The sequence below is a fragment of the Octopus bimaculoides genome, chromosome 2 (assembly GCF_046866305.1).
Source record: "Octopus bimaculoides isolate indiv1 chromosome 2, ASM4686630v1, whole genome shotgun sequence".
NCBI classification, from domain to species: Eukaryota; Metazoa; Mollusca; class Cephalopoda; order Octopoda; family Octopodidae; genus Octopus; species Octopus bimaculoides.
Genome location: NC_142929.1, coordinates 190,032,570 through 190,056,832, shown reverse-complemented (window position 1 = coordinate 190,056,832; position 24,263 = coordinate 190,032,570). Strand labels below are relative to the sequence as shown.

General features: G+C 40.3%; 1 protein-coding gene across 6 annotated transcripts in view; it reads right to left on the bottom strand.

Annotated features, from left to right (window-relative positions):
• The window catches only part of LOC106872928 (uncharacterized), a 45,369-nt gene that overhangs the window by 16,906 nt on the left and 4,200 nt on the right, over positions 1 to 24,263 (bottom strand). For 2 of the 6 annotated variants that reach the window (XM_052965797.2, XM_052965798.2), the window contains exons 2-3: positions 12,612 to 12,698; positions 2,001 to 2,185 (exon numbers count right to left, since the gene is read on the bottom strand). In XM_052965797.2, the coding sequence (XP_052821757.1) occupies positions 2,001 to 2,185; positions 12,612 to 12,693 (267 nt within the window). In that variant the 5' untranslated portion in view covers positions 12,694 to 12,698. The remainder of the gene's footprint in view (positions 1 to 2,000; positions 2,186 to 12,611; positions 12,699 to 24,263) is intronic. The other 4 variants (XM_089348241.1, XM_052965800.2, XM_052965799.2 and 1 more) reach the window with 2 other exon arrangements.

Below are 24,263 nucleotides of genomic sequence, written 5' to 3'. Positions count from 1 at the left end.
GTTACTGAGCAAGATGCTTTCTTGCTTTCATGTTTTAAGACAAGTTTTAGCATCCAGTCCTCAGAGTTTTTCAGATAGGTGTCTAGGCCAATTGTGGCTACCTTCATTGATAATGCCAGCTGTAGTAGTCCTCGACCTCCCTCTTTTCTTGGAATATAAAGACGTTCTATATCTGCCTTAGGGTGGTGCATTCTATGCATTGTCAACAGTTTTCGTATTTTTCTGTCAACATTACATATTTCAGTAATTGACCAGTTAACGATGTTGAAACTGTAAGTCACGACTGGTATGGCTAGAGCATTGATCGCTTCGATCCTGTTTCTCGCGTTCAGTTCTGTCTTCAGTATTGCTCTCACCCTGCGATAACATTCTTTTCTGATCCTTTCCCTCATCACTGAGTGCTTGATATTGTCCCCTTCAATTACCCCTAGGTATTTGTAGCTCTCCGCTGGTTCTAACTCTTTTATGACATTTTGCTGGTCAAGGTTCACATTAGATGTATTTGTCATTTTTCCTTTGATAAAGGTATTATTATTATTATTATTATTATCATTATTATTATTATTATTATCATTATTATTATTATTATTATTATCATTATTATTATTATTAAGGTGGCGAGTTTGCAGAACTGTTAGCATGCTTTCCACCAGGGTCAATTTTGCCTTTCATCCTTCTGGGGTCAACAGAATAAGTACCAGTTGAACATTGGGGTTGATCTAACTGACTTAACCCCTCCCCAAAAACTGCTACCCCTGTGGCTAAATTTAAGACAATTATTATTATTATTATTATTATTATTATTATTGCCTTTGCAGAGTTTCTAACGCTGGAGATGTACTACAGTGTCAGCTGTTCACTACCAATAAACTAAGGTAACACCTCTTATTTTTCGAGCACCCTCCGGGGTATTCAAACGGTTCCAAGCAGTGCTGTTTTCTGAAAGTGCTCCACCCTTATTGCCGCCCCTATTTGTTCCACATACTTCTCAAGATTTTTGCTCACTGATCCCAAGGCTCTGACAATTATTAGTACCACTACCACCTTTTTCATCAACCACAACTGCTTAACCTCCCAAGCTAACCAGTCATATCTATCGATTTTTCTTTCTTCCTTGTTGTTAGCTGGGCATACTATGTCTATGATCCAGCATAGTTTGTTATGTCTGACTTCCTATTCTCTATCTCATGGTTGCACTGAATCATAAAATCCCTTAGGATCTTTGCATTTCTATTTTCGACGATGCCTTCAGGTTTGTGGTCGTACCAATCAGTCAGAAGGTACTGATATCCGCCACATTTGGATGGTGCTTTTTATGTGCCACCAGGAGTATGGGGGCCAGTCAGGGGGTACTGGCATCGACCACATTCAGTTGGTGCTTTCTATGTGCCACTGGCACGAAGGCCAGTCAGGTGGCACTGGCCACAGCTGTGAATAAATATGCATTACATTCAAGTGAGTAACCTGAATGCTGAAGGGTTAAAGCAATTACATACAGTGGACTTGGGCTGATCGCTTTGAGACATTTTTTTTAAGGTGTATCTTGCATAACATCAAATGCAGAAGTTACAATGAGAATATGAGGGATTTAGTTCACTTGTGATTTAAACGAACAGGTATGCTGACTAAGTGCTATAGTTTGTCGACAGTTAGGTTCCAAGATCACAGCTAAAGCCGGATCTAGGGATCTGTTTTAGGGTTTCGTTATAGCACATATATATTATATTAGAGGGAAAATCAAAAACCAAAGCAGAACGAGTATCTCTCAACTTTTCTTTCTTCCTTATCGCATACCTTGTTGTCAGCTGTGTATTAGAGCAATTTGATTAAAATAATTTAATTAGGGTAAGGTGAATTCACCTTAACCCAATGAAATTATTCTGAATGACTTGAGATACTCGTTCTGCCTTGGTTTTTGGTTTTCCTTCTAATATAATACACACAAACACACACACACAGAGCAATGATGGAGAGAGGTAAAAATGAGGCTGGATACTTACCTGGTAGTAGTCAAGGTAACTAAAACTCAGCGGCAACAATATAATCAGAAGCAGAAGTCCAATGACAATTAAAGCAGTAAAGCCAATGAAGAGAATTCCTTTGCCTTCATCCTTCTCGTAATCAGCAATTTCTAAATCAGCAGACATCCTGGCCTTTGGCGCTATACCCACTGGTGATGCTGCTGCTGCAAAAGAGAAAACAATGTGGTCAGTCAGGGATTTAACAAGCATCATCATCATTGTTTTAACCTGTCCACTTTTCTAAGGCGGCGAGCTGGCAGAAACGTTAGCACGCCAGGCGAAAAGCTTAGCAATATTTCGTCTGTCTTTACGTTCTGAGATCAAATTCCGCCAAGGTTGACTTTGCTTTTATCCTTTTGGGGTTGATAAATTAAGTACCAGTTGCGTACTGGGGTCGATCTAATCGATTGAGTCCCTCCCCAAAGATTTCAGGCTTTGTGCCTAGAGTAGAAAAGTAGAAAAGAACATATCAACTTTTTTGTGTTTGCATGGGTCAGGTAGAAGTCAGTTGGGGACAGATTTTCTATAGCCAGGCACCCTCCCTGTCACCAACCCTCACCTGTTTCTAAATAAGGAAATATTTTCTCATAACCACACATTTTCGTGGCACATAAAATACACCATTTTCAGCGTGGCCGTTGCCAGTACCGCCTGACTGGCCTTCATGCGGGTGACACGTAAAAGCACCCACTACACTCTCTGAGTGGTTGGCGTTAGGAAGGGCATCCAGCTATAGAAACTCTGCCAAATCAGATTGGAGCCTGGTGTAGCCATCTGGTTTCACCAGTACTCAGTCAAATCGTCCAACCTATGCTAGCATGGAAAGCGGACGTTAAACGATGATGATGATGATGATGATGATGTGGACCAAGGACACTAACCGCATCATGATGGTGACACTCGTTTACGACAATCACATGATGTCTAGGAAAAGAGACAGTAACACACACACGTGTATGTGTGTGTGTGTGTGTGTATATATATATATATATATAATATATATATATTACCGTCAGCATTGATTTGCACTGGACAAACCACATCTCTAAAATTGCCAAGAAAGCTGAGAGTGTCTTGGAATCACTCAGTAAGCCCTTTGTCAGTAAGCCCTTTGTCAGTAAGCCCTTTGTCAGTAAGCCCTTTGTCAGCCGCTCTCCAGCTGTCTGTTTGAGGCTGTATATGACTATGGTGGGTCATACTTGGAATTTGCATCACCAGTTTGGAATTCCTATCTTGCCCTGGACATTGACCTCCTGGAAACTGTTCAGAGATGTGCAACCAAGCAAATACCTTCCATCAGACATCTACCATACTCTGAACCCCTTGCTTCCCTGGGCATAAATACGTTGAAGCTCCTACGTCTTGCAACTGACTTGGTAAACACCCACAAAATTATTAATCATCGTTCCAACAACCACCTTGAGCACCTTTTTCAGCTCCATATGTCTAACACAGGTGGGCCATGTCTACAAAGTCAGAAAGCAGCACAGCTCCCATGACTTTCACAAACATTTTTTCACACTCAGAGTTGCTGAAGCATGGAACAGACAACCTGCATCAGTTGTTAGCTGCCGAGACATTGCATCCTTTAAAACCTCCATGCTTCCTGAAATTTGTCAACACAACACATGCACACATGTATGAGGGTGAGTCAAAAAGTAATGCCATTTTGTTTAGGACAGGTATAATTACCAACACAGGAATAGGTATCATACATCAAAAGGAAGCTGGTCTTCTGTGCATCACATCCCTACTTCTCAACATAGTCACCGTTTCTCTCAATAGCAATGTTCCACCTCTGAATGAGAGCATGTATCCCTGCCCCGTAAAATTCTGTTGACTGTTCTTTGAGCCACTTCTTCACTACAAAGTCAAAGAGACAACACCTTCTTTCGAAGGCTCGTAACAGGTGATGAAACATGGGTTCATCATTATGGACCAGAATCAAAGAGGCAGTCAATGGAATGGTGCCACTCAACGTCACCACCACAAGATGCAAAAGTCAGCTGGAAAAATCATGGCGGCTGTCTTTTGGGATTTCTTGCCAAAAGGAAAAACAATAAACTCATAATAAGCTTCATTTTGATTCATGACACATGTTCCTGTATTGGTAATTATACCTGTCCTAAACAAAATGGCATTACCTTTTGACTCACCCTCATATATCATGATTCATACACTGTTCACTTTCCTGACTTTTGTACATAATTCTATGTACTGTACATGCACCTTTGATGAGTTGTAGTGCACCTGAACACTATACACAGTAATTGCATTATTAAATTAATTTATCGACCCTGAAAGGATGAAAGCAAAGTCGACCTCAACAGAATTTGAACTTAGAACGCAGCAGCAGATGAAATAACATTAAGCATTTCGCTATGCAAGGGATCAATAAACACCTAAACACAGGTAAAATAATAATAATTATTATCATTATGTTTGTACATCAATGAAATCTGATAAAAACAATAATGGTAAAGTAATTCCTCAAATCAAGCGCTAACAACACCATCCGAGCAAGATCACTGCCAGAGACCACTGCTCTGGCAGTGATCTTGCTTTCAAGCCGGTGGCATGTAAAAAGCACCATTTGAGCGCGATCGTTTCCAGATTCGCCTTACTGGCACTTGTGCCGGTGGCATGTGAACAAAACATTGGGCTGACTCCTGTGCAAGTGGCAAGTAAAAAACACCATTTGAGTGTGGCCATTGCCAGTACCACTTGACTGGCCCTTGTGCAGGTGGTACGTAAAACGCACCCACTACACTCTCGGAGTGGTTGGCATTAGGAAGGGCATCCAGCTGTATAAACTCTGCCAAATCAGATTGGAGCCTGGTGTAGCCATCTAGTTCACCAGTCCTTAGTCAAATCATCCAACCCATGCCAGCATGGAAAGCGGACGTTAAACGATGATGATGATTGGTTGTTTTGACAATGAAGTTTTTCAGGAGGATGTTCAAAGCATTTTGATTACCCCACAAAAGTTTTAGGGGGTGAGCTTTCACCGCCACCATGCCCCCTGCATCCCTAGTTCCCAAGCTTGTGGTTACAACTGTTGTTGTGTTGTTGTTTAGCCCCAGGTCATCCTTGGTTGAAGAGATTTATGATCAAAGGTCTTCCTAGTTTGACCATTCCATTTATTGTACACTGAATATTACACGGATACTGACAAATGCCTTTTTCCTTTTTATAAGATAGTCAAGCATTCATTTATTCTATCAGGTTGGTGCTTAATTATTGTAGCTTTCAATAAATTTTATTCAACAAGAACAATAACATTTAACAAAAATATCTTTAAATGATTATTCCGGAGCATATTCACCATCTACCTCAATTACTGCTTGGTGTTTTGTTTAAATATTTTGTTGAATAAAATTTATTGAAAAACAGCCGCAATAATTATGCACCAAGCTAATAATAAGATCTGACTACTATTTCTAAAAGGGTCAGCCAATCACATCACATCTTCCTGATTGACTTTTCCGTGACTGCGTGATAAGTAGCTTGCTTACCAACCACATGGTTCCGGGTTCATTCCCACTGTGTGGCACCTTAGACAAGTGTCTTCTACTATAGCCTCAGGCCGGCCAAAGCCTTGTGAGTGGATTTGGTAGACGGAAATTGAAAGAAGACATTTGTATATATGTATATGTGTAGTATGCTCCGTTGGATGTGTAATGTCAATGTGAATACCCGTCAGAGTGTAAGTATCCTGAGAGAAAAGCTGAACATTAGAAGCATCAGTTGTGGCGTGCAAGAGAGACGATTGCGCTGGTATGGACATGTGGTGAGAATGGAGGAGGATAGCTGCGTGAAAAAGTGCCACACCCTAACAGTTGAGGGAACCCGTGGAAGAGGTAGGCCCAGGAAGACCTGGGCTGAGGTGGTGAGGCAAGACCTTCGTACATTGGGCCTCACCGAGGCGATGACTACGGACCGAGACCTTTGGAAATGGGCTGTGCGTGAGAAGACCCGGCAAGCCAAGTAAGATCGTTGCCAGTGCCCCTGGACTGGTTCTTGTGCGGGTGGCACATGAGATGCACCATTTTGAGCGTGGCCGTTTTCGTGCGGGTGACACGTAAAAGCACCCACTACACTCTCTGAGTGGTTGGCGTTAGGAAGGGCATCCAGCTGTAGAAACTCTGCCAAATCAGACTGGAGCCTGGTGTTGCCATCCGGTTTCACCAGTCCTCAGTCAAATCGTCCAACCCATGCTAGCATGGAAAGCGGACGTTAAACGATGATGATGATGATATATATATATATATATATATATATATATATATATATATATATATATATATATGTATGTGTATGTGTATATGTTTGTGTGTCTGTGTTTGTTCTCCCAACATCTCTTTACAAGCGATGGTGGTGTGTTTACGTCCCCATAATCTAGTGGTTCGGCAAAAGGAACCGATAGAATAAGTACTAGGCTTACAAAGAAAAAGTTCCGGGGTCAATTTGCTCAACTAAAGGCGGTGCTCCAGCATGGCTGCAGTCAAATGACTGAAACAAGTAAAAGAGTAGTATATCTGTTGAATGAATTACTGTAGACTAAGTCTGTATTGACCTTTCCTCAGGAAATGGATCTACAAGGCTGTGCAAAGGGGTCAATAAACCCCTAAAACAATTCTGAGCATAAAAGGGGCTGAATTATTGGTGAATTGAATCTGGAAGCATGCGAGTAATTCAAGGCTAAAACTCCCTGATTTCCAGCCAAATACTGGTTTGAAATTTTGGCACATGGCCAGCAATTTTGGGGAAGGGATAATACGATTGCATTGATCCCAGTACATGACTGGTACTTATTTTAATGACCTTGAAAGGATGAAAGTCAGAGCTGACCTCAGCAGAATTTGAACTCAGGGCATAAAGATGGATGAGATGCAGCTAAGCATATTTACCCAGCATGCTAACAATTGTGCCAGCTTGTCTCCTGAAATATCAATTTCATGTCAAATATTCCGAATATATAAATGCAACATGACTGAATTTTTATGGTCCTTTATAAATTTCATTAAATATTTTCATGAAATTTCTTTAAATATTTCTTATTGAAAAACAGTAACGACACAAAGAAATGAGGGAGTTCATCATCATCACCATCATCATTGTTTAATGTCTGTTGTCCATGCTGGCATGAGTTGGACAGTTTGACCAGGGCTGGCACACTGGAAGGCTGCACCAGACTCCAATCTAATTTGGCAGCATTTTCTATGGTTTGATGCTCTTCCTAATGCCACCTACACTGAGAGTGTAATGGGTTCTTTTATGTACTAATGGCACGGGTGCCATTTGCATGACACCAGGGTGTGTTTACATACCACCAACACAGGTGCCAATTTAAGTGACACTGGTATCTGCCACTACTTCAGTTTTACTTGGCTTGATGGGTCTTCTTCTTAAGCACAACATAATGCCAAAGGTCTTGGTCTTTGCCTCCGTGAAGCCCAACACTCCAAAGAAACTCAGCCACTTTGCCTCCATGAGGCCTAACACTCCAAAGAAACTCAGCCACTTTGCCTCCATGAGGCCTAACACTCCAAAGAAACTCAGCCACTTTGCTTCCATGACGCCCATCACTCCAAAGGAACTCAGCCACTTTGCCTCCACGAGGGCCAGCACTCCAAAGGAACTCAGCCATGCCTCCATGAGGCCCAATACTTGAAAAGAATTATTGTTTGTAAATCAAGCAATTTTTTTTTATTTAATAATACATTTTAATTCCGTTTTAGAAATTTACACGTTGAGGACTGATAAATTATCAAATATTCTATGAAATGGTCAGTGATACAAGAAGTTTGCCAAACCCTGCTGTAGACTGATAAACACATAAATGGAATAAGGATACGGTCATGAGGGTCTTCTGTTGATGAAGATTGACCTTACAACTGTACAGGTGCGGGTGTGTGGTAAAAAGCTGACTTCCCAACCACATGGTTCCAGGTTCAGTCCCACTGTGTGGCACATTGGGAAGTGTCTTCTACTATAGCCTTGGGCTGACCAAAGCATTGTGAGTGGATTTGGTAATCAGAAACTGAAAGAAGCTTGTCCTAAATGTGTGTGTGTGTGAGTGTGTGAGTTTGTGTCTGTTTGTCCTCACCAGCGCTTGACAACCAGTGTTGGTATGTTTACATCCCCATAACTTAGCGATTCAACAAAAGAGATTGATAGAATAAGTACCAGGCTTTAAAAAAAATAAGTCCTGGGGTTTAAATCTTTTGACTAAGAATTCTTCAAGACAGTGCCCCAAATCAACATATTCTTATCAAAATGGACAGGTGGCACGTAAAAAACACCATTCTGAGCGTGGCCATTGCCAGTACCGCCAGAATGGTCCTCGTGTCGGTGGCACCTAAAAGTACCCACAACACTCTCGAAGTGGCTGGCGCTAGGAAGGTCATCCAGCTGTAGAAACTCTGCCAGATCAGATTGGAGTGTGGCGTAGCCACCTGGTTCGCCAGTCTGGCACCTGTCAAATCGTCCAACCCATGCTAGCATGGGAAGCGGACGTTAAATGATGATGATGATGATGATATGTATATAGTCACCACCATCTTCTCTACAAGCCACTACCACCTTCCCCTATCACTCCCTCTTCCTAGTCGAGGGATGTTCATCTTGCAAGTTACTTGATGTCCCTGTCAGCACTGGTGCCATGCTAGAAAACACTCAGTACACTCAATAAAATGGTTGGCATTAGGAAGAGCATCCAGCCATAGAAACCATCCCAAAACAGACTACGGAGCCTGGCAACACCCTTGGCCTTGCCACCCCCTCTCGAACCATTCAACTCATTACAACATGGAAAATGGACATTGCTGCAATTTTCAAGTCGTTCACTTAAAAATGCTGGTAATTGCTTCCATTTTACCATTTGGGATGAGAATTCTCGTAACGCTATGAAGTTCTGTTGCAGGATAACCTGATAATGAATGTCAGTTTCTGTGAGGTGTTCTTACAGGGTACTGTAATAGTAAATGCTAATGGCCTTGTTATTATAGCAGGGTACTTTAATGAATATATTGAGCAACTTTATGAGGGTTACTGCAAAGAGCATGATTGCTGTGGATATGGTACAAGGAATGAGGACAGTTGGAGACTTTTGCAACTCTTCTATGCAAATGACCCAACAATTTGCAACTCTAACTTCAGGAAACTGATCATTTACCAATAAGGTGAAAACACAAGTCTGATATCTTTTATACTCGCAAAGAAATATGGTAAATGGAGAGTTTTGGATGGTAAGATTTAGTCTCACTCGAATATGTACGACACAAAACAGATTAGAGATCAGAGGGATTAGAGTTAGAGGTACAAGAAATCTAGGAAAGGAATGTCATTATCATTTAAACACCCACTTTTCCATGCTTGCATGGGTCAGCTGGGTCATTCGGGTAGATTTTCTGTGGCTGGATGCTCTTCTTGTCACTAACCTTTACCTGTTTCCAGGCATATTTCCAAATGATATTGGAAATGAACGACACTGCTTGTATAACAGTGACACTCATTTACAACTATTATATGATGAAAAGAGGAGATACAAATACACACACATACAATAGTTTTCTTTCAGTTTCCAATTACCAAGTCTACTCAGAAAGCTTTGGTCGACCTGGGGCTATAGCAGAAGACACTTGCCCAAAGTGCCATGCAGTGGGATTGAACTTGGGACCCTGTGGTAGGGAGGCAACCACACAGCCACGCCTGTCCCTCAAAATTAAAAGGGAGAAGATCGCTCGGCTAGAAATAGACCCAGTGAAGTAGTACTAAGGTGACATGAATGTCCCGAATGAAAACCAGAAGTTTCTAAGAGACAACCAACTGGCAACAACCAGAGGACAGGTACTCTATCTTTTGTCTTTCCCTTACTTGTTTCAGTCATTAGACTGCGGCCATGCTGGGGCACTGCCTTGAAAAATTTTTATCTGAAAGAATCAACCTTAGTACCTTTTTTTTTTAAGCATAGTACTTACTATATCAGTCTCTTTTACTGAACTGTTAAGTTATGGGGATGTAACCAAACCAACACTGGTTGTCAAGCAGTGATGAGGGAATAAAGACACAAAGACACACACATAGATATATATATATATAATATTGTGTGTGTGTGTACACATGACAAGCTTTTAATTTCTGTCTACTAAATCTATTTACAAGGCTTTGGTCAGTCCGAGACACTGACCAAAGACACTTGCCCAAGGTGCCACACAGTGGGACTGAACCCAGAACCATGCGGTTGGGAAGCAAGCTTCTTACCACACAGCCATACCTGTGCCTGTTTGTGGAGAAAGCAAAGGTCCCAGCCAGAGGGAACGTAAGATGATAATGGAATGGTAAGTTAGATTAAGCCATAAAAGCTAAGAGCCAGGGCTGGAAAGAATGAGGGGGGAGGGAGGTAAAGGGGCGGGAAATGAGGAAGAACACAATATCTGGCAGCAGGAAAAGACTCTGGATAACAGGTGTACTTAGAAAAGAGAAATGTGAAATATAAAACGTTTACTAATGTTCTGTGATGTTGAGGATCAATGTTCTGAAGTCTTCTAGGTTACCGAATTAATGTGTCAGTGTGGCTGAGGGCTTCGTTGCTGAAAAACGTGTGTGTGTGTGTAAGGATAGTGATGAACTTACCTTGTGTGACATGAAGAAGGGGCTTAGAAAGGTTGCCACAACAGGTTGATGCTTGAGAAGACGCCATGAGTTGTGTGTGTGTAGAGAGAGAGTGTGTCACAAATTGACCCAACAGAGGGATTAATAAATAAACGAAGAAGAAGCCGACTGCTGTACAGTTGAAAGCACACTTGTTGAGATATGAGGTCAGGCTAAGAAGTTAAATGGACCAGCAGAAGTAAGTTAGTTGAGATGCCAGGAATATTTTTGTGAGGTAAATCAGGTGTGTTAATTACTTACGTAAGTCAATCAGAACAGGGTCTCAGTGCTCGGGGGGGGGGGGGGGGGTATTGTGATTGCTATGAAAACTAAATGGTGTCAATGAACGACTGCTGAGAGCTGTGTAAGTCATGATGATGATGATGGCGATGATGGTGGTGGTGGTGATGGTGGTGATGTTATAGAAATAAAAAAAAGATGACAGCTATGATGATGATGATGCATTGGTGGCAGTGACTTTAATATGTTACCATCATAAAAGGCAGCGAACAGGCAGAATTGTGAGCACACTGGACCCGAAGCTCTGCAGTTATTCTCCCAACTTTATGTTCTGAGTTCAAATGCCACTTAGAGCTATCCTTCCCTTCCATTTTTTTGGAGTGGGATGGGGGGTTTGATGAAATAAGTACCAGTCATGTATTGGGGCTGATGTAATCAACTAGCCCCTTCCCCCAATATTTAAGGCCTTGCGCCAAAATTCAAAACCAATGTTATCATGACAAAGATATTTCGTTAACAGCTTTAATTATAATTAATCGATCAAAAAATATTATGAGAAACAGTCACACAGAAGATATACTTATACACCCCACACCCTGTTATATAAGAGGTTATATACACCCAGTTCAGTGATACTCTGTCATATGAACAGAAAGGTCATATACAGTCATGTGTACCGAAAGGGTATATATACCCAATTGTACAGCAGGGATTATATTCAGCCAGGTATACAGAAATGGTATATACACCCAATTGTACAGTATGGGTATATACATCCATATACAGTTGTGTATACAGAGGTGTGTATACACCCAGTTATACAGTGAGGTTATACCATATACAACCACTTGTACACTGGGCTTATATATACCCAGTTATACAATGAAATTATATATACCTACTTGTATAGTGAGGTTATATATAGCCAGTTATACAATGAGATTATATATACCGACTTGTACAGTGAAATCATATATAGCCAGTTATACAATGAGATTATATATACCCACTTGTACAGTGAGATCATATATAGCCAGTTATACAATGAGATTATATATACCTACTTGTACAGTGAAATCATATATAGCCAGTTATACAATGAGATTATATATACCCACTTGTACAGTGAAACCATATATAGCCAGTTATACAATGAGATTATATATACCCACTTGTACAGTGAAATCATATATGGCCAGTTATACAATGAGATTATATATACCCACTTGTACAGTGAGATCATATATAGCCAGTTATACAATGAGATTATATATACCCACTTGTACAGTGAAATCATATATGGCCAGTTATACAATGAGATTATATATACCCACTTGTACAGTGAGATCATATATAGCCAGTTATACAATGAGATTATATATACCCACTTGTACAGTGAAATTATATACACCCATATGTACAGTGAATTTATATACACCCATATGTACAGTGAGGTTACATAAGTTATTACACACCCTTTCCTAAATAGCTTAGGTTAAAGTGACACTACCTTTGGAGAGTTTCCAATAATTAAGGTGTGTTTCATCTAATATTTTCATAACTTATGAACACTGTGGAAGCTATTAAAAAACCTCAGATATAAATATAACGAGGAGTCGGGAGGAGTGATGCTGTGAAGTTTGAAATGAGGAAATGATAGAATTTGAAACATAAAGGAAAAAACTTGGTAGTTACGTGCAGTTTGTGAAACGGGTTTCTCATCAGGTGAACGTAATTCAATCTCAATTTCTTCAGCTGTGCCTTCAGTGGCCATCATTCTAGCTGTGTAATAAATAGAAGGAATCAAATAACAGAGATTCAGTGGTGGAACACTGACTGCAAACTGTCTTCTAACTAATTTCTAATGGCGCTGATAGTCTTGAAGTACTTTCATCTCACACGCACTTATAAATAAACAACCAACCATTGTAAATGAGTTTTGGCATTTGGCACTACAGAGTACCAGCATTGTAGAATATGGTTCAAGTACTGCAATGTTGCTATTTCGTACACTGCTGTTGTACTATAGAGTTGCTATTGCATAAATGGCAACAGTACTATAGTGTTGCTATCTGACGCAAGACAGCCACACTATCAGGGGGGGGGTCATCATATGCATAGCAATTGTACTATACTATCCACATCATGTACATAGCTGCAGCACAGTTATGTTGCTATTTTGTACATAGCAACAGTGCTATACTACAGCTCCAGTGTTGCTAACTAGTACACAGCAACAATACTGTAGTGTTGCTATCATGTACTTAACTGTAGTTCCAGTGTTGCTAACTAGTACACAGCAACAATACTATAGTGTTGCTATCGTGTACTTAACTGCAGCTCCAGTGTTGCTAACCAGCACACAGCAAAAATGCTGTAGTGTTGCTATCATGTACTTAACTGTAGCTCCAATGTTGCTAACTAGTACACAGCAACAATACCATAGTGTTGCTATTGTGTACTTAGCTGTAGCACTATAATGTTGCTATGTGATACAAGACTATAGTGTTGCTATCTCATATACAGTTGCATCATTCGTGTTGCTATGTAGTACAACAGCTAAACAAAGCCACTGACCATCATCATTTGCAAGACCAATGCAAAGGGTCTGCAGGTTCTCTCACACTCTCCTGTATTGCAGACAAGTTCTTCAGGCCATCTGCCAAGTGGGTCTCTACCTTAAGATTTGACACCCATTTTAGCAACACATACAACAATAACAAACTTCCAAACTGTCTTCCTCCACTCTGCCTCTCTCACTTCCATGTATGTGTGTATGTGTGTGTGTATGTGTGTATCTGCACTCATGCACTCACACACACACAATCAAATGCACATACACAATTTTTATATATATATATATATATATATATATATATCCTTTTATTATTTTACTTGTTCCAGTCATTGGACAGCAGCCTTGCTAGGGCACCTCCTTGAAAGATTTAGTCAAACAAATTGATCCCCGGTACATATTTCTTAAGTCAGGCTCTTATTCCATACGTCACTTTTGCTGACTCACTAAGTAACAGGAATGTAAACAAACCAACACTGACTGTCAAGTAGTGGTTGGATGAGACAAACACAAACATACACACACATATATATATATATATATATATATATATATATATATATATATATATACTTACATATATGTGTGTGTGTGTGTGTGTGTGTATACAGGGTGCAATGAATAAACTGTCATCTAAATTACACAAAAAGAAAAATAACTCTGACATCTCATTTTACCAAAATTACATAAAAATATCTTGAAACATTAATGAGTAAATTTATTCAATAAAATCGCCATTGGCTTCAACCATGGCCTTCAGACGACTTCAGAATCTTCTGCAACTCTTCTGGACAGTCTCCTTGATTAAGGTGGTCAATGCTGCCATAATCTTTGCCTTCATCTTTGGTGTCACAAGGTGTTTTGTTGGTCTCTCGCTCAACTGTGCCCCACACATAATAATCAAGGGGGTTGCAGTATGGGGAGTTAGGTGGCCAGATGTGAGGGACGCTGTGGTCAAAGAAATTGTCTGACAGCCATGACTGGGTTCTCCTGCTTGTGTGGCATGGAATAGAGTCCTGTTGCCAGACATGGGGTCTTCCAGCAACCACCCTCTTCACTCAGGGCAGTACTACCTCTTCCAAGCACCTGATGTAGGCCTCTGTGTTGAGTGTGAGGCCGTGTGGGAAGATGAATGGAGTCATTACCTCGCCATCACTATTGATCACTCCAAACACCATGATGTTGACTGGATGTTTAATTTTTATCATTCTTGGTACATGTTCTCACATTTTCACCCAAACACTCCGAAATGTCCATACTGGAGCTTCCAGCTCAAATGCCAAGCAGTACAGCATGTCATTTCCAAATTTCTAACAGAGTGAATTGTGTCAGGGTGCTATTTTTTTTCTCACAGATGCTGCCCAACTGACCCTACTATACTGTATAGTCAACAAAATCAAAAGCAAACAATGTGTATGATGGAGTTAAAAATTTTTAAATGGTGACAATTTCCCCATGACAGCCTGTATGTATGTGTATGCATGTGTATATATATATATATATATATATATATATATATGTTTCAGTTATTAGACTGTGGCCATGCTGGGGCACTGCTTGGAAGAATTTTTAGTCAAATGAATCAATCTCAGTACTTTTTTTTTTTAAAGTCTGGTACTTTTGCAGAACTACTAAGTTATGGTGCTGTAAACACAGCAACACCAGTCGTCAAGTGGTGGGGGACAAATACACATTAAGATACTCATGTGCGCACACACACACACACACACACATGCACACACACACACAAACACATACACATACACACACATGCACGCAAACACATGCACACACATATACATGCACACACACACATGCACACACACACAAACACATACACACACATGCACGCAAACACATGCACACACATACACATGCACACACACACATGTACACACACATGCACACACACACACGCACGCACATGCACACATACACACACAGGCACATGCAGGCACACACGCACACACACACACACGCAAACACACACACACAAACAAACACACACACAAACACACACACACACACACACACACACACACGCACACAGAGACACACATATAGACACACAAACACACAGAGACACACACACAGACACATGCAGGTACACACACACAAACACACACACAGAGGAGATATTCTCCTTGTCTCCTTGAAACTTAGTGAACTGTTAGGGTTAGGTGAAGGGGGTCATAGGTTGGGGTCAGGGGGTTGGTGTTCTTTAAGACTTATAAAGGCTTGGTTTGTGTCAATTGTGGTTGTTCAGGACATTCCACCACCACCACCACCACCACTGCCACCTCTACGACCTACCACCACCACCACCGCCACCTCTACAACCACCACCACCACTGCTACAGCCCTTGTTCTCCTTAACATAATCTTCAAAGTGATTATTGAAATATGCACAGGAGCGGCTGTGTGCTAAGTAGCTTGCTTACCAACCACATGGTTTCAGGTTCAGTCCCACTGCATGGCACCTTGGGCAAGTGTCTTCTACTATAGTCTCGGGCCGACCAAAGCCTTGTGAGTGGATTTGGTAGACGGAAACTGAAAGAAGCCCATCGTACATATATATATATATATATATATATTATTCTTTTATTCGTTTCAGTCATTTTGACTGAGGTCATGCTGGAGCACTGCCTTTAATGGAGCAAATCGACCCCAAGACTTATTCTTTGTAAGTCTAGTACTTATTCTATCGGCCTCTTATGCTGAACCTCTAAGTTATGGGGACGTAAACAAACCAGCATCTGTTGTCAAGCGATGTTGGGGGAACAAACACAGACACACAAACATATACACACATACATACATATATATATATATATATATATATATATATATATGTATGTATAATTTATATAAGGGCAATAACTATATAGTAACTATATAGTAATGCCTCACGCTTAGAGGGACTAAATAAGTCAAAAACTACCAAAGAATAAGCAACATATTTACCAAAAGCAAGGAAATGCAGCTTTCAAAATTAATACATATATACATTTTCTATGGCCTGATGCCCAGTCTGTCACCAAGCCTCCCCTGTTTCCAAGTAAGGTAATATTTCCCCATGGCCAGACATGTTTTTCACTGAATAAGTCAGTTCTTATCCAGAGTTACTTCCCTTCTAGATAAATTGGTGGACCACATACCACTTCTAACTGTTTCATTTTGGCATAGTGTGTATGGTTAAATGCCCTTCCTATCACCAACCACTCTACAGAGTGTACTGGGTATATTTAATTGTGGTTCTAGCGCTAGAGAGGTGGTCTTGTCCTCACCAAGATTTTCTCCTAACTATATGTTGCCTTTGCTTCTAAGCTATATCATTTAGCTATATCATCATCATCATCATCATCATCGTTTAACGTCCGTTTTCCATGCTGGCATGAGTTGGACGATTCGACTGGGGTCTGGGAAGCCAGGAGGCTGCACCAAGCTCCAATCTGATTTGGCAATGTTTCTACAGCTGGATGCCCTTCCTAATGCCAACTACTTCATGAGTGTAGTGGGTGTTTTTTACGTGCCACCGGGACAGGAGCCAGAGGAGGCTGGCATTGGCCATGTTCGGATGGTGCTTCTTTATGTGCCACCAGCACAGGTATCGCAGCTACAATTTCCATTTGATTTTGGTTTTGATGTACTTGACTCAATAGGTCTCCTCAAGCACAGCAGGTCGCCCTACCATCCAAGGTACTTTTGAATGGGCTGGGGCTGGTTATGCGAAACTGGTGTAGGATACAGCCATGAACTCACTTTATTTGCCAGGTCTTCGTAGTCACAGCATATCTCCAGAGGTTTCGGTCTTTCACCATTGCCTCTGTGAGGCCTAACGTTCAAAGGTCATGCTTCACCACCTCATCCCATGTCTTGTATGTATGTATATATTGTGAAGGCAATGAACAAAAACAAAAAGGAAAACGACAACACAGGTAAGACAAGTTTTAACGAATTGTATTAATTTAACATTTAAAAATGAAGGAAAAGAGTCTTAACATTTTGGACACTAGTCCTTTATCAGAAGAAAAGTATAGAAAGAAAGTAAAAGAGGAGAACGAAAAAAGAAAACTGGTTGAGAAGTGGGAAAAGAAAATGGAGGAAAAAATGAAACAGGTGAGGCAGTTTCAGGAGTAATTAAATGTATATATATAATATTGTGTGTGTGGAGTGAGAGATCTCTTACTTGAAAAACAGATATTAGTTAGAAATAGGAAATGCATCTGGATATTAAACAATACGTGAATAACAGATTCATCTAAGGCAGTGAATTGGTTGAATTGTTCACCTGCCGAGCAAAATGTGTTACTTTGTCTTTCTTTATATTCTGGGTTCAAATGGCATCAAGGTGAATTTTGCATTTCATCCTTTCAGGGTCGATAAAATAAGGACTAGTTGAGGACTGGGGGGGGGGGGGCAATGTAATCAACTCACACCCAACTTTCCCGAAATTGCTGGCCTTGTGCTAAAATTAGAAATTAATAGTTTTATTGATATTTAAGGTGGTGAGGTGGCAGAATCGTTAGCACAGCAGGTAAACAGCTTAGCAACATGTCATCTGCCTTTATGTCCTGAGTTCAAATTCCACTGAGGTCAACTTTGCTTTTCATCCTTCGGGTTTGAATAAAATAAGAGTCAGTTGTGCACAGGTGTCGATGTAATCAATTATACCCCGTCCCCTGAAATTGCTGGCCTTGTGCCAAAATTTGAAACCAATAACATTCATTTAACCAATGGGAAAAAAAAAACGGATGTTAAACACGTCAGAGGGGTGATATGTATTTCAATAATGATGCTTTCAATGAATGCTCCTGTAGAACTAATTAACTAATTAGTCTCCTGTAGAACTAATCTAGAACTAATTAACTTGAGAAGACCCGGCAACTAAAGTGAGATTGCAGCCATGCATGTCTGGCCCAGTTAAGAATACTCCTGATGTGTGGGGTGATATGATGTGCTTGAGAAGACCTATTGAGTCAAGTAAAACTAATATTGTAGCTGAGCCGGTGCCCCCTGATTGGCTCCCGTTCCAATGGCACGTAATAAGCACAATCCGAACGTGGCTGATGCCAGGTCAGCCTGACTGGCTCCTGTGCTGGTGGCAAGTAAAAAGCACCCACTACACTCTCAGGCGTTAGGAAGAGCATCCAGCTGTAGAAACTCTGCCAAATCAGATTGGAGCCTGGTGTAGCCTCCTGGCTCTCTAGACTTCATTCAAATCGTCCAACCCATGCCAGCTTGGAAAATGGATGTTAAACTATGATGATAATGATGATGATGTGGTGGTGGGGGTGAAATAATCAACTGTCTCCTTTCCCTGCTAAATATGAAGTTTGTACCTGTGTCAGAAACCATTATAGGTATTATGGATAGAAAAGGGGTGGATCAGAACAGAATCAGTAGAGCACTGACCAAATTACTCAATGCCCCTTCACATCATCATCATCATCCTTAAACGTCCACTTTTCCATGCTTGCATGGGTCAGACAGAATTTGTTGGGGCAGGTTTTCTACAGCTGGATGCCTCTCCTGTTGCCAACCTTCAATTGTTTTCAAGCAAAGTAATATTTCTCTTCGGCTGGACATGCTTTTCACAGAAGACTAGACATAAACAATATCACTTGTATGGTGGAAATGTTTGTTTACAGCCATCACATGATGTCAAGGCAAAATCACACACACGTGCACACACACACACACACACACACACACACACACACACATACACACACACACACATGCACATGATGGGCCACTTTAAGCTTCCCTCTACCAAATTCACTCATGAGGCTTTAGTCAGCCCGGGGCTATAGCAGAAGACATTTGCTTGAGGCGCCACACAGTGGGACTGAACTTGAGACCACATGGTTGGAAAGCAAGCTTTTTAACCACACACCCATGCCTGCATTCAAATTCTTGACACTTTATTTTGCATGGTCCCTGGGTTTAGGAAACTAAGAATAAGAAAGCACAGAGATCAATCTAATAGTCGTGGCACTCCATCGGTTTAGACATCGAGGGTTCCAGTTGATCCGATCAATGGAACAGGCTGCTCGTGAAATTAACGTGCAAGTAGCTGAGCACTCCACAGACACGTGTACCCTTAACGAAGTTCTTGGGGAGATTCAGCGTGACACAGAGTGTGACAAGGCTGACTCCTTTGAAATACAGGCACAACAGAAACAGGAAGAAAGAGTGAGAGAAAGTTGTGGTGAAAGAATACAGCAGGGTTCACCATGAACCCCTGCTCGAGCCCTGTGGAGCTTTAGGTGTTTTCACTCAATAAACTTTCACAACGCCGAGTCTGGGAATTGAAACCGCGACCCTATGACCACGAGTCCGCTGTCCTAACCACTGGTCCATTGCACCTCCACAATCTAATAGAATATATATAAGACAACAAACTGGAAGAGCCATTAGCATGCTGGACAAAATACTGAGCGGCGTTTTTTGTCTGTCTTTATGTTCTGAGTTCAAATGCTGCCAAGTTCAACTTCCAGGGTCAGGAGAATAAGTACCAGTTATGTAATGGGGTTGATGTAATTCCCCTTAAATTGCTGGCCTTGTGCCAAAGTTTGAAACCATTGGAAAACAGGGCAAAATGCTTGGCAGCATTTCATCTATTATTATGTTTTGAATTCAAATTCTACCAAGGTCAACTCAGCCTTTTATCCCTGTGCCCTGGGGTCGGTGCATTTGACTAGCCTTCTCCCCCTAAATTCCAGGTCTTGTGCCTATACTAGAAAGGATTATTATTATTTTTATTATCATTATCATTATCATTAGGAAGCAAGCTGGCAGAATTGTTAGCACGCTGGACAAAATGCTAAGTGGTATTTCGCCCGTCTCTACGTTCTGAGTTCAAATTCCACCGAGGTCAACTTTGCCTTTCATCCTTTCAGGGTTGATAAAATAAGTACCAGTTGAATACTGCGGTCGATGTAATCGACTCATCCACACCTCCTCCAAGCTGCCATTGTGGCAAAAATTTGAAACCATTATTATTATTATTATTATTATTATTATTATTATTATTAAGGCAGTGAGTTAGCAGAATTGTTAAAACATGGGCCCAAAATGCTAAATGGCTCTTTACATTCTGGGTTCATTTCCACTGAAGAAGTGTTTGCCTTTCACCCTTATAACATTACCAAAATAAGTTCCACTTGAGTGCTGGGGGTCAATGAAATCAACTAACCCTGTCCCCCTAAAATTACTGGCCTTGTACCAACATTTGAAATCATCATCTTTCTTCTTCTTATTATTATTATTTTCTAAATATGCTTAATCTCAACATAGAACCTGAATGAGAATTTCACAAACAAGGTGTGGAGATATTATCTTTGTCACCAGTTGGTCCCTGACAATCCCACATAGTTAAGAAAACAAGGACATCTTCAAAAAACAGGCTAACATAAATATATATGGCTTCCTTGAAGGGAAAACCCACCTATATTGTTGTTATTGTCGTTATGTGTATGAGGTATTCGTAGTATTGGTTTGATATTGTCTAAACGTATTTCATTTTTGAACACTTCAACTTAGAATTTGTGCTTTTATCAATAATCACAAGCGTACAGACAACAGAATTCCATTCTGAATGGGGGATGTAGTGTGGGCATTGGACATTGCGATGATGTAGCATGATGTGGGGATTTACAAAGTGGTGTACGGAACATTATTATTACACAATGGTAGTGAAACAATGATATACTGGACTTTATAACAGACTAGAAAATTACTATTTTTAAAATCTCATAACGTGAGCTATTCAGCAACAGTACTTTGGAGTAAAGATTGTTTGCCAACATAACATGGCAGTCCTGGTTTAGGACGAATGTTGCTGTAATTTAGCCCCAGGAGACATCGCCTCCAGCTGGCTATACGACACGATCTGTGTCCTTATATTTTCAAACAATAACTCGGAAATCGCGATACACAGATATTGTTTTGAGCTGAGTGGGGGTGCTAGATTCCCTTGTTCGAAAATACAAGGACACAGATCGTGTTGTATAGCCACCTGGATACAATGTCTCCTGGGGCTAAATTACAGCAACATTAGTCCTAAACCAGGACTGCCATGTTATGTTGGCAAAACAATCTTTACTACATTATAACAGACATTATAACACTATAACAGTACTAGCTGGCCCTGTGCCATCAAAAATGATGGCTAATTATTGTATTTTATATATAAATAGGGATGTTAAATCAAATTAATACACTTGTCAATGTTCACATACATTCAATTACTTCCCTTGTACACACATACACACATATACTCACACAGAGTTGAAACGCTGTTTGATTTTTATTTTCAGCATTGAATGTTTACCATACCACTTCCATTGCACACACACACACACACACACACACACACACACACACACACACACACACAAACATCCACATACCTCCCTTTTACATACACACACAGAGTGGAAATGCTCCATTACCAGTTTGCCATCACCTCTTCCTTCCTTCCTTCCTTATTCATCTATCACCCCTTCCTTTCTCATTCATATGTTGTGACGGAGAAAAACACAAGAGTGTTATTATAGTAGATGGTATATTGGACATTATAACAGTATGGACATTATAACAGTATGGACATTATAACAGTATGGACATTATAACAGTATGGACATTATAACAGTATGGACATTATAACAGTATGGACATTATAACAGTATGGACATTATAACAGTATGGACATTATAACAGTATGGACATTATAACAGTGGTGAAACAGAGCAATATATATAAATATATTAAAAGAAACACAATAATGTAAACATAACGGAATATATATTGTTGACAGAACAGAGATATACATAGCAATAAACATAACAATAAACATAGCAATATTTTATATAGATACTGGAATAAATTGTAAACATAACGTTGATATAATATAACACCGTGAACAGAACAACATATAAACAATACAATACTAATACAAACATTGTAAATACTGATATTAACACAATATTGTAAACACATCAAGGACATCAATATGGTATTATAAACATATTGTAAATACTGATATCAAAATAGTACAGCAAAGATTCGGACATCAAAATGGTAATGTAAAAACAACAGCGATAACAATATGGTATAAAAAACATAACATTGATATTAACATCGTATTGTAAACGTGATATGGTAATGGTTTATTGGAGAATGAGAGGGGATGTTATCATTTAATGTCATGGTTGTTGTTAAAACATTATCGGAAGCAGACATTATTAAGCAGGCTGTATGTTTAACCCTTTTGTTACCAACCTGGCTGAAACTGGCTCTAGCTCGGAGGACAAATGTCTAGGGATTTTTTTCATTTATTATTTCGTTAATTTGAGAAGGACTCAGATTTGTTTAGACTTCATTTGGGTTGATGTTGAGTTTGTAATAATGAAAGCTATCATCATCATCATCATTGTCATTTAACGTCTGTTTTCCATGCTGGCATGGGTTGGACAGTTTGACTAAAGACTGGCAAGCCTGGAGGCTGCACCAGGCCTCAATTTGATTTGGCAAGGTTTCTACAGTTGGATGCCCTTCCTAATGCCAACCACTCCAAGAGTGTAGTGGGTGCTTTTTACGTGTCGCCAGCACAGAAACCAGCCAAGTGGCACTGGCATCAGCCACGCTTGAATGATATATTTTACATGTCACTGGCACAGGTGCCAGTCAGGCAGCACTGGCTTCAGCCACGCTCAAATGGTGCTTTTTACATGCCACTGGCACAGGTGCCAATCAGGCGGCACTGGCTTCAGCCACGCTCAAATGGTGCTTTTTACATGCCACTGGCATTGGTCATAGTGGGAAGAAATTATTGTTATTATTATTATCATTGTTATTATTATTATCATTATTATTATTGTTATTATTATTATTATTATTAAGATGGTGAGCTTGCAGAATCATTTGCATGCCAAACAAGATACTTAGTAGCGTTTCATCCATCTTAACGCTTGGAGTTCAAATTCCATTGAGATTAACTTTGCCTTTCATTCTTTGAGGGCCAATAAAACAAGTACCAGTTGAGTACTGGGGTCAATGTAATCGACTTATCCCTCCCCTGAAATTGCTGGCCTGGTGCCAAAATTTGAAACCAATATTTAAAAAAAAGACCAAAATAACCCTAACTCTTTCATTCATTCATTCATTCATTCTTCCCGATGCTATCCTGGTCTGCACTTTTGGCAAATATTTGCTTCTTTTCAGAATTCGTTTTTTGCCTTTTTCACATGATTTTGGGGAACAAAAGAATTGCTGTTCACAGATTTCCAAAACGACAATTACACTTTTCATGGGATTTTCTTCTCAATGGTAAGAACGTCGAGGGTGTTGCCGTGACAACTTTTATCTTTCGTTTTTAATCCTTCAGTTGTTTCAGTCATAAGGCTGTGGCCATGCTGGAGTACCATCTCGAGGAATTTTTAGAATTAACTACTTCAACTTAATGACTCACAGCTTCCATCAAAATTTAGTCAAAGGTTTGAACTTGGAATTGTGAAGTGCCAATTCTAAGACTTGGTACATAGGCGTAGGAGTGGCTGTGTGATAAGTAGCTTGCTTACGAACCACATGGTTCCGGGTTCAGTCCCACTGCGTGGCACCTTGAGCAAGTGTCTTCTACTATAGCCTCTCAGCCGACCAAAGCCTTGTGAGTGGATTTGGTAGACGGAAACTGACAGAAGCCCGTTGTATATATGTATGTGTATGTGTGTGTGTATATGTTTATGTGTCTGTGTTTGTCCCCGTAA